The following is a 10947-nucleotide window of genomic DNA, read 5'->3' on the forward strand; positions in this document are numbered from 1 at the left end:
ATTACTTGTCGACAGTCGTGATGATGAGGATCGATCAAGGACCCAAGGAGGATATCGGTGATGCTGCTGCAGTATTGCTGTATATTACCTGTCCACTGCGTCACTGACACCGCATTTGATCACCTGCGGGCGCCAGTGGTCATACACACACCGTGTTAATGCACACGAGCACTGACCACAGAGTCACCGTCGGATGCCGGACTGCGGGACTTGCCCATGCTGTGACGTCACCGGCGCTGTGAAGCGGCGCACGGGGGCATCGCCGCGTCCGTTAGCATGCTAGCTGACTGAACCGCGAGCGAACCGCAGACATGGTCCGTCGCCGTGACCTACCGCCCAGAACCGGCAGCAATGGGCTCCGTTCGGACTCGACACGCTAACCACGACCGCACTTCTGCAACGGAGCGAGGTGAGAGAGAGAGAGAGAGAGAGAGAGAGAGAGAGTCGCTCGCTGCCCAGCGGCTCATCGTTTTGGTGAAGATGCTAAGTTAGCTTGTTTACATCAGCAGCCGCGGCGAACACGGTCGGGAGGCGAGATTAGCCTCCAGCTGGCTCCTCGGTCCCAAACGACCGGTTTATTCTACACGTAGGACCAGTGATCGCCGCAGCGATAGTCGTGATTTGGCACAGAGTCAAACACACACGCACGCACGCACGCACACACACACACACACACACACACACACACAGACAATGCCTAATGCTGCTGTCCAGCAGCTAGCATGTGGCTAGCTTAGCGTCTTCTGCGATGATGCTCGGGGGACCTGAGGTGGGGCTGATCTCTGAACATTTCTGATTCCCCCTCGTGTTTCCGATGCCAGGTGCAGGCTGCAGCTGAGAGCCCTCAGGATGAGTGGGGCTGTGGAGCACACGGACATCCTGTCAGTGGCAGACGTGGTCCGAGACAGATGGAAAGTGGTGAGTGGTGTCATTTCAGCAACCCCCCCCCCAAAAAAACGCTGACTTGATTCAAATCAAGAGCACACACACACACACACACACACACATTTCTCCACATCTATCTGTGCTTGTGTGTGTGTGTGTGTGTGTGTGTGTGTGTGTGTGTGTGTGTGTGCGTGTGTGTGTGTGTGTGTGGGGTTGATCATGAATAATCTCTTCTTCCCCATCAGACGAAGAAGATCGGCGGAGGGGGGTTCGGGGAGATCTACGAGGTGTTGGATCAGCTGAGCCAGGCCACCGTCGCCTTGAAGGTGGAGTCTGCTCAGCAACCCAAACAGGTGCTGAAGATGGAGGTGGCTGTGCTCAAGAAGCTTCAGGGTGAGTGATGCCGGGACGCTCCCGTCAGAGATGGAGCAGTTCAGGATTGATAACAACCAGCTCATGGTTAACTTTGTCGGCCTAGTTTCATAGTGTTAAAAATGTTATCCCCACTTATCTGGGTCCAAGTCACATTCATCCATAGCTCTACTAGGTGTTACTGTTTCATACAGCCTGGAAGTACAGTTGGAAAAAATCTCACATGAATGCAAATAAATTAATGGTCTTAATGCATAATTGTTTGCCTCTTTGAGTGCACTGATTTTCCCTCGTAGCTCGAGACGTAAGACAGTGAAAAATGTATTGAATTTCATTCTATCTGGTGATAAAAGTGTCTCAAAAGGTCTTGATTAAATTTTGGTTCCATGTTCTTTTTTCATAAATTCTATTTAATTTATCCTGTCATGAAGATAAATATATTTTTCATGATCTAAGTATTGGGGGTCTAATCAGAAGTAATACATGCTATTACAATTGGATACACATATTTATTCTTGATATTAGTGTATATATGTACATATACAGGGAATAGAGGCTTTGTCTGTAATCTACGTATTGATATGTAAATATATGAACATATACATATATATTTCTTTGATAGGCAAAGACCATGTATGTCGCTTTGTGGGCTGTGGCAGGAACGATCGCTTCAACTATGTGGTGATGGAACTCCAGGTAGGACTTCTTTTTTCCCCCTTTTTTCCCCCAGTAAATGCTGATCAAGTATTTATTTTGCCTCTGAGACCATATCACTCATTATGCAACACTGACTTCCTGTCTGAAGGGGAGGAACCTGGCAGATTTGCGCAGAACCATGAGCCGCGGCACCTTTTCCGTCTCCACAACCTTGAGACTTGGCAAGCAGATCTTAGAGGCCATTGAAAGCATCCACTCTGTGGGCTTCCTGCACCGTGACATCAAACCAGTAAGTTGACGTGAAATCCTCAATGGTTTTTCACATTTGTCATCATTGTGTGTTCGCTAACTTGGAGAAAATTTCAATTATATAGCATGCCACACAGTATTAAAGTGACTGTATGGTTGAATTAAAGCCTGTTTGTGTTTATCTCTCTCCAGTCTAACTTTGCAATGGGAAGACTGGCCAGTACCTGCAGATGCTGCTATATGCTTGACTTTGGTTTGGCTCGTCAGTTTACCAACTCCAGCCAGGAAGTCCGTCCAGTAAGTATCCCGTGCCAGCTTCCTGCAAGCGTTGTTTTATCTTATTTATTCGAAGATCCAATTAATTAGTTATTCTCTGAAAATGCTTAGTCTGTCAGCTGTTAAAGATTTTTGTCATTTGTTAACACAAAAAGGTGTTATTACAAAATAACAACAAAAAAAATACAATCAGATACTACATGTAATCAAAATGTTTTTTATTAAGCTTTTTTGGAGCTTTATCAAAATACTGAAATATTCTGGCTTAATGATGTGCAAATATACAATTGTTGGCCTGAGGTGGGGAACAAATTAACAGGATCGTGAGAAAGAATGAGACAGAATTATAAGCAAGATTAAAAAGGTAGGATTTTAAATTAGATTTTAAATTATCGAGAGTGGGACGGGAGACTATTCCTGAGCTTTGGGCCCAGTCCCCTTTATTTTTAGATGAGAAATGGGGGATGAAAATACTCTTTGTGACGATGAACTTAGAGTCCTACGGGCAGAATATGGGATCATGAGATCGGTAATATAATGAGGGGCAAGACCAGTGAGAGCTTTGTAGACAAATAGTAGAATATATTTTAGTCAGTTGAAATATGTTTAAGCCTAAACACACTGCGTCCATTTGCCTTTGGCGCTTCGTTAATGAATCCACTGTAAAGCCATTACTGAGGGTCCGGCCCATGTATATACGAGTGTATAACTTGTGTTCCAGTCACTCTTTGTCATTCTACCACGTCTTTCAGCCTCGTCCTGTGGCCGGATTCAGAGGAACCGTGCGATACGCTTCAATCAATGCTCATAAGAATAAGGTGAGTATGGACCAAAGACACACTCTGACTGCAGTTCAGTTTTTCCCATCCACTCTTGCCTCCTCATCCTCGCTTGTGCGAATCTGCAGGAAATGGGTCGCCATGACGACTTGTGGTCCCTCTTCTACATGCTGGTCGAATTCATGGTTGGTCAACTTCCCTGGAGGAAGATTAAAGACAAAGTATGTGCCATCTCCGATACTTTACGCACTGCAATTTTTTTTTGATTTAAAACATGCGCATGTTTATCAACGGAAATTCCCATTTTTCCGTCTGCCCTCAGGAACAAGTAGGAAATCTTAAAGAGACATACGACCATCGGCTCATGCTGAAGCACCTTCCCTCAGAGTTCACTGCTTTCCTGGATCATATCTTGACCTTGGACTACTTCACTAAGCCCGACTATGAGGTTAGCAATCTCTTGTTTTATTATTCAGCGATATTATACATATACTGTTTATTCTTCTGCAGCTGTCAAACGCTGATGCCTGTTATTTATTTCCTCTGCGACAGCACCTGATGTCAGTGTTCGACAGCGCTATGAAGAGCCACAACGTGCTGGAGAACGATGCTTATGACTGGGAGAAATGTGATTCAGACGATGTGCTGACCATCACCGCCGCGGCAACCACCGCTCAGCAGCTCACTCGTCTCACACCAGCGTACTTAGGGTGAAAACAATTAATTACATAAACTATTGACACGTAGCATTTAGATTTTGAATTGCTTCAGGTGTATTATCTTCACATACTGCTGGATACGTAGTCAAATACATATCTGCAGCTCTTTTTTCAGACTAGAAATCTGCACAGTCGGAGAAATCGCTGCTCTAAATTGTGCTGTGGAAACGAGCCGCAGGGTGAACTTCTCTCTCTCTCCTCCTCCACAGCATGGCCAACGCTTCAGTGCTACCGGGCGAGCTGCAGCGGGAGAACACCGAGGACGTCCTACAAGGGGAGCGCCTCAGCGATGCCGACAACTGCCCCCTAATCCCCACGCCGACCACCCCTGGTGGAGATGTATGGGAGGAGATGGACCGCAACCGAAACCATAAACAAGCCCAGCAGATTATCAGGAAGGTCAGGTCAATGTAGTTAACTGCGGATGTTCCCACCCACCCAAAGTTATGAGTACATCACTACATTAATCTAAAATTTAATTTTACATTCACCTTGCTTGGACATTTTATAATGGATAAAATCCCATTAATCTCTGGCCTTGAATAGGAACCTACTAGGAGCTCATCTACTGTCACCCACTATCTTCCTAATACTTTACTAAAGAAGAAACTGGACTGCCTCCCTCCCTATTTAAAGAAATAAATGTCTAGAGATACCAAATCAGTATAAATTAGTTTTTTTTTGTGTGTTTTCCTCAGGTGGTGAGTGAGGACGAACACAGTCAGAACCAGGGGAACCAGAGTCCCAACACCGGCTCCATACAGAGCTCTCCCCGACGGGTGCGATCAGAAACCATGTTCCTGGAAAGGGCCGCGCCGCTGCTAAGGAGGATGAGACACAGTCAGAGCTTGGCATTCGAAAAGAGACTCGCACCCGAGCCCAAGCCCACCATTGAACGCTTCCTTGAGGCCTAGTAAGTACTCGATAGACCTCAAAATGTAGTAAAAACTTCAGTTTAAAAAAACAAAGAGAATCTCATCTTAAAGCTTCCAATTTCTTTTGTCAGCCTCGGCAAACGGCGTCCAGTCCTTTCTCAGGTCGGGGAGAAATCCATACCTGAGATGGGAGGCGGGCAGCAGACGCCTTCCTGCAACGAGGAGCACTCCGGCACTGCAACCCCTGACCCTGAAGAGGGCGCGGCGAGCAGTGGCTTTGTGGCCGTGAACCTCAGTCCTGTGCCCCAAGAGGGTGACTATCAGGAGTGGGTGATGCTGGATCTGGAGCAAGGCAGTGGAAGCAGACCTGCGGCCGAGGCCCCGCATGAGGACAAGCTCGCCGAGACCGACGAACACGCTGCCGAGCCACATGACGGCCAGATCACCGCGGTGCCGAGCAGCCCCGTCCTGTCTCAGATGGCCATGCCCGGGACGTGGTTACTTGGCCACAGGAGGCTACCGGGCATGCTGGGACAAATGCCCTCAGTCATCATGGGAAGACCTCCGATGGACCAGGTAGGGCGGACCTAGCATTGTGTTGTACAATTAACTGAGGGCAAATTAAATAAATTTGTTTTAAATTTAAACATATACCATTATTTGCTTGTTAGCTGGCTTCTCTCCTCATCAGCAGGAATTTATTCGATACAATTCTTGTAGAAAGAAACTTTAGATGAAAAACTAAAAACTAGATGTAATGGAAATTAGGATCTAGGCTTAAGTACATACTTTATAACTTTTCATGATTATGTGCAGCTCCACGACTTTTATTTTTTGTACTATTTACAAATGGATAGGTTTTAGATCAAATAGGATTTGATTTTCTTTCACTGGATTCCTCTTCTGTAATATTTCAAGGCTTTTTTTGCTAAATTTTGAAAAACTTCATATCCCTGTTCGGTGCAGTAATGTCACATTATTTCATAATTTCTTCAAGAACCATTTAACATGATCTCACTCTTCTCAGTCCTCCAGTTTTGGGCCAAAGTCACCTGTACAAGAGAAGAGCGACGCAATACCACTGGAGGCTCCGTCTGCTAATTCTGACCGACTAACAGAGGAAATCTTGAAGGACGGAGGGAGGTTGGAGTTGGGTCCAGTGCCAAGCCCGGCCAAAGGCCCCACAGCTCACCTGAGCAACGACAGAGACCCGGAGAGTGATTCTGGTCTGCCCGACCGCTCCTCCGAGCCTAATCAGCAGCCCCAAGCCGACACCGTAGGAGGCGCCATGGAGAGCACCGTCACGGTCTCCTCCTCGCCACCTCCAGCGTTGCTCCGGCGAAGAGACTCTCCCTCATCGCCAAAACTGAGCAGAATCCCAGTGCGAGACCCCGGCGCCCCCCTGGACTCCGTGAGCAGGGACCTCCACATGGAGAGACGCCATCGCTGGAGCAGCCCGGTGCCTGGCTCCCCCACCCACTCCCCCTCCCCGTCTCTGTCCTGTGACAACCTGCCCTGCGCTCTGCCCAGAGACCGGCTCTCCTCGGAGCGAGGCTCCAGGTCCGACTGTGTCGGCGAAGACCCCCTCTCTCTGTCCTCCTCGTCGGGCAGCAGGAGTAAAATCCCACGTCCTGTGAGCGCCACCTTTGTACCTGAGCAATTCACAAGCAGGTTCCTGCCCCGGCCACCTCCTGGGAAACCGCCCATGCGCCCGTGTACGGACAACCGGTATGAGCTATGCACAAGGTGTTTATAAAACGATACAGATTTTTGAACAGAAGACGAATAAGGACATTTGTCAGTTTTTATTAGACAATGTTTAAAGCTCTAACTGAACATGACTGTCACTGTAAAAGAAGCTACTTAAAAAAGTTGATGGTTTGCAGCCTGTGGCCTGTAACTCTGGCGAATACATGTGACTTTCACAATAGTAGCCAGGTAATAAATTTACTGTGAACCAGCAGCGGTAGGAAATGCTTGATTCACAATAGCGGCAACACGATACAGGAACAGGAAACAGTGTGGCTGATATCAGTTAGATATAATTACACACACGCATCGTTTCATGTGATTTCCTTGTACTTGCATTGTAAACATACTGTCTTGTGTTCTTGTTTCCAGGCGGCGGCGGCTAAGAGTGCGCGCCAGCAGCACCAGTGACGCAGACTTCCTGGCGAGTCTGACCCAGCTGATGCAGGACCGCAGCGGGATGCTCTTCAGCCCTCCTCCCCGTCCGCGCAGCTCCTCCTCCTCCCTGCAGCGCTCGCTGAGCTCCTCCCCCTGCCGCCAGGAACACCGCGAGGGCGGAGCGCGGCCGGGACTCAGCCGCTCCCCAACAAGCTTGTCCGGGTCTCCTCCCCCCCGGCACGCTCAGCCACAGGACGGGACCAGCGGGCAGATTCAGTGGGGCCACAGCTCCCGGGGAAAGCGTTTGACCCACGAGAGCAAAGGTTCTGGGAAAGTGAACCGGTGACTGTCTTAGACTCGATAGCATGTGTAAATACAGTATTTACTCATGGGGGAATGTACTGTATGTAATATAAAATGTATGATAAATTGTATTTATTTATTTATTTATTCATCTATTGGATGTGTTCAAAAATACTTGACGATGTTGCTTGATGACCTGCAGTTGAGGAAACCTTGAGATTGCCAACTCTTACCTCTCATTTCTCTCTCTCTGAAAACTCCATGTAGGCCTATTGGTCACCAAAAAAATCCTTTTAATAATTGAGGGATGTAAAAATGATGCTAACTGTAGAAATGTACCATCAGGAAAATGGTAAACGCTAATAAAAAACCCGTATACGCACAGTAAGAACACCAATAGTAAACGACACTACAAGCTGCAGTCCCATATTGACCTCACTCCTGTAAAACTGATCAGTCGGACTATTTATCAATGAATTGCTCATTTTTGGCACATCACCGTGTTGTAGTGTTGCTTTTACTTTGCTAGGAAACTATTTGTCATGCGAGAGACTTCAGCCTATTAGAATGTACTGTAAATGTTAACTGCACTCATACTAAGGTATTGTAAAAGTGCATGAGCATCATTGCAAAGGATTTTTTTGTTATGATTTTAATTCATTTGTACGATCGGTGAAAACATCTATATTTTTATTGAACTGCTTCTGATGAAAATACACCATATAATGTAGAGCCAACGACGATGTGCATTTTTATTTCTCATGAAAATGACGAGAGACGAGCTGATTAAAAAACCTTTCATCACTTGTCACAATTTTATCACAATTTAAAAACCTTTTCTTTAAACCAGACGTTGAATACATGTCATCTCAAAAAATATGTTATTTCCTTCTTACAAATGTAGATGTCATTATGATTTTTAGGATTAGTCCACAGCTAGTGTCTTGCTCTGGTTTGGTTTTTATTTCTCCAGGTTCTTTTCCACTCTGCCACAACCTAGACTGACTGAGGGAATTTGGTTTGTGGCACTCGCAGCAATGAAAACTGACATGCAAACGAAATGCAGCAGCAACAACTTAGCAGCACTGTCAGTGCATTTTTAAGACTTATCATTTATGTTGGCTGCAAAGTTTAGACCAAAGCTTTACCCTTGACCTTGTGGTGAGATTGTTTGTATCAAATCGCTGTTTCCACAGTCAAGAATGCACAGTGGAAACTCTGGGTTCACAAACTAGATGAACAAAACCAAAACAGTTGGGTGGCTATAAGCGATACTTTTTTTTAAGGCAAGCCATTTGCCAAAATAAATATGCACAGATGTTAACAAATTATAGCTATTTGTTGGTAAAGAAAAAAGGAGGTAAAATGCAGAGGGGTCATAGTGGCAAAATAAAAAGTTTATTTACAGTTCATAATCAGTTAACATACAGAATATTTTTCGTTTGTCGTAAAAAGCTATATTTCCTGCGCAACTGCTATAATAAACAGCCAAGAATATACTTTTGAATGGATGATAAAAATGGTTGGAGACGAGGGGCTGCCAGCACGTTGATGTTGGTGTTGGTTGATCTTAAAAGTGAGTGATGACCTTCAGGTTTGGGGTCTGTCGAGGTCTAGAAGAGAGGGGCAGACTGTCTGGGGTCATCTGGTAAAACACTGATGGAGTCCTCCGCCTTTCCACACAGCATGCAGAGCATGGTGTACTCCTGGACAACACATAACAGGTGTCATATACATGTTAAAAGAATTCAGTGGTAACAAGTCTCTAAAAATCAAGTGTAATCATCACATACCAATCTGCCTAGTTATGGTAAATAAGCCAGAAAACATCACTTACCTGATACTCGTCAACAACAGAGAAAGTGTATTCATGTCTGGCGACGACGTGGTCACAGTTTTTACAAACATCTGGAAGGACAAATGAACATAAGTGAAATATTCTCACCAACACACTAACGGTGGAGAGATTATTACCAAACTGTTGAGCTGTTATGGCGAATCTCGTCTAGTCTCACTTCGTAAAGAAACCAAGTTCACTATATGGCTAAAAGTGTGTGGACGCTTTACACCCACAAGTGGAAATGAGCTGGCTTCCACAAGAGGACAGTTTGATTCAAATCAGACCTCAAAATCCACCATGAACTACTTCAAAGAAACACAAGCTGAAGCTTCTGGAACGGCTCCCACGGTCCCCTGACCCGAATATCACTGAAAATCAAGATTGTTGCCGTCAGGCGCCAGTGCTATCCACTGCCGTGGCCTGTCATGGCAAATCTTGGAGTGATCTGGAATGAAGCCAAAAGGAGGACTTCACAGAGCTCAAAGGTTACATTTTTCATGACCATGACCAGGTCTTAGGGTGTCACGGTGGTGCAGCTCGGCCGGGGGCCTTTCTGTGTGGAGTTTGCATGTCCTCCCTGTGTCTGCGTGGGTTTTTTCTCCGGATACTCGGGCTTCCTCCTACAGTCCAAGGACATGCAGGTCGGTTGTTAGGTTAATGGGAGACTCTAAATTGACTGTGAAGGGTTGTTTGTCTCTGTGGGTTGGCGATCTGTCCTGAGTGTACCCTGCCTCTCGCCCAACGTCAGCTGCGACTGGCCCAGCTGACCCTTGAGCGCTCTAGATAGTGGATGGAGGGCAAGTTGAGTGTATTATCTGGTGGTTCTACCCTACTCGACTGAAAAATGGTTGGTAGATGTGTCAGCACTGTAATTGACTGGTTGTCTCTTTCTAGCTGAGGAGGAAGACGAGACACCAACGGTCATATGTGACGATCTCCTCTCCGTCGTCGTCCTCGGTGGCTTTGTTGCTGATCAGCACAAAGTCCCTCTGGTGGCAGCTGGCACAGCACAGGTAGTTCATCAGGTAGGAGCCGTTCTCCAGACACGTGTTCCCCTGCGCAAGGAAAAATCCAAAATATGACACAGTGCACCTCAGCAACACCAACAAGCTGCAGCCTCCAACGCTACAAGAGCCACACTGTGGTCATTTCGGACGGGTGTTCCTAATAAACTGCCAACTGAGAGTAAAAAGCACACAAGTTGAAGTACCTCAGGTGGCACTGGTGGAATAGTACTTCAATATAATGTGTTTCCTCTCCTCACCACCACCACATACTGTATGCAGAGAGCCCAACCACACCCTTCCTACCACAGCACAACACGCAGCTAGAGAAACTGCTGCCCGTCCGGTACAGTGGGGGTCACATCTGTAACCTCTGAATGCCAACATTTAACATCACATTCAACCCATTTCCGGTGTCGAATGCATCACGGACGTTGCAGCGTACACGTTCGAGGCGCATCTTGACGTAACTAATAACGCTCGAGTTACTCAGCTACCGCTGAGTTAGCGTCAGTGCGTCATGACAAACATGAATCGCTCTTTCTCTCTCAGTCACCACAACTCACCCGGTCCGGGTATTCTTTATGTACGCAGCCATTACACATTTTAACTTTCTTTATTTTTTTTTTGTTTAAGCTAGTAGACGATAATGCAGACTGTCAACAGCGTAGCCTTTTTTTTTAATTAAAGCTCAATCTTCCTCTTCCGTATCCGTGAAGCCTATCAGAGCTATAAAACATCCTCACCGGTCAAATCCGCCGTGGTCGCGCACTCCACATGATTTGTAGATCTACGGGGGAAAAATGGCCGCCGTCAAAATCTTGCGCGTCGCCCATCGCACGTAATTTACGTAGCAAACAA

At 46.4% G+C, this 10947-nt stretch overlaps 2 protein-coding genes across 4 annotated transcripts; one reads left to right on the forward strand and one right to left on the reverse strand.

The window, feature by feature from the left end:
* On the forward strand, positions 1–8067 carry ttbk2b (tau tubulin kinase 2b). 2 transcript variants are annotated; one of them, XM_035617796.2, is made up of 15 exons: positions 1–409; positions 822–918; positions 1131–1278; positions 1880–1953; positions 2063–2203; positions 2356–2460; positions 3192–3257; positions 3347–3439; positions 3541–3666; positions 3771–3928; positions 4147–4336; positions 4636–4850; positions 4944–5388; positions 5840–6558; positions 6934–8067. In XM_035617796.2, the coding sequence occupies exons 2-15, from the start codon at positions 850–852 to the stop codon at positions 7283–7285; spliced, it is 2901 nt and encodes a 966-aa protein (XP_035473689.1). In that variant the 5' UTR covers positions 1–409; positions 822–849; the 3' UTR covers positions 7286–8067. The 2 variants fall into 2 exon arrangements, with proteins under 2 accessions (XP_035473689.1, XP_035473690.1); XM_035617797.2 differs by having other exon boundaries at positions 5–409; positions 5840–6540.
* A 551-nt stretch (positions 8068–8618) lies between these two features.
* churc1 (churchill domain containing 1) lies at positions 8619–10812 on the reverse strand. 2 transcript variants are annotated; one of them, XM_035617805.2, is made up of 4 exons: positions 10653–10812; positions 10002–10137; positions 9080–9150; positions 8619–8948 (listed from the first exon to the last, which is right to left on the reverse strand). In XM_035617805.2, exons 1-4 carry the CDS (start codon positions 10689–10691, stop codon positions 8856–8858), a joined length of 339 nt encoding a protein of 112 aa, XP_035473698.1. In that variant the 5' UTR covers positions 10692–10812; the 3' UTR covers positions 8619–8855. The 2 variants fall into 2 exon arrangements, with proteins under 2 accessions (XP_035473698.1, XP_035473697.1); XM_035617804.2 differs by lacking the exon at positions 10653–10812 and adding an exon at positions 10393–10615.
* Positions 10813–10947: the final 135 nt, after the last annotated feature.

The sequence above is a fragment of the Scophthalmus maximus genome, chromosome 18 (genome assembly GCF_022379125.1).
Source record: "Scophthalmus maximus strain ysfricsl-2021 chromosome 18, ASM2237912v1, whole genome shotgun sequence".
In the NCBI taxonomy this organism is placed as follows: Eukaryota; Metazoa; Chordata; class Actinopteri; order Pleuronectiformes; family Scophthalmidae; genus Scophthalmus; species Scophthalmus maximus.

Bases quoted from the DNA above. Each gene is read 5' to 3' on its own strand.
- ttbk2b (XM_035617796.2), top strand. From the start codon at position 850: ATGAGTGGGGCTGTGGAGCACACGGACATCCTGTCAGTGGCAGACGTG. The intron at 919-1,130 runs GTGAGTGGTGTC...CTTCCCCATCAG, and splicing joins TCCGAGACAGATGGAAAGTG to ACGAAGAAGATCGGCGGAGG. The intron at 3,929-4,146 runs GTGAAAACAATT...CCTCCTCCACAG, and splicing joins CTCACACCAGCGTACTTAGG to CATGGCCAACGCTTCAGTGC.
- churc1 (XM_035617804.2), bottom strand. From the start codon at position 10,473: ATGTTGGCATTCAGAGGTTACAGATGTGACCCCCACTGTACCGGACGG. The intron at 10,138-10,392 runs GTAGGAAGGGTG...TTCCTTGCGCAG, and splicing joins TAGCTGCGTGTTGTGCTGTG to GGGAACACGTGTCTGGAGAA. The intron at 9,151-10,001 runs GTTGGTGTCTCG...TTGTCCTTCCAG, and splicing joins GGAGATCGTCACATATGACC to ATGTTTGTAAAAACTGTGAC.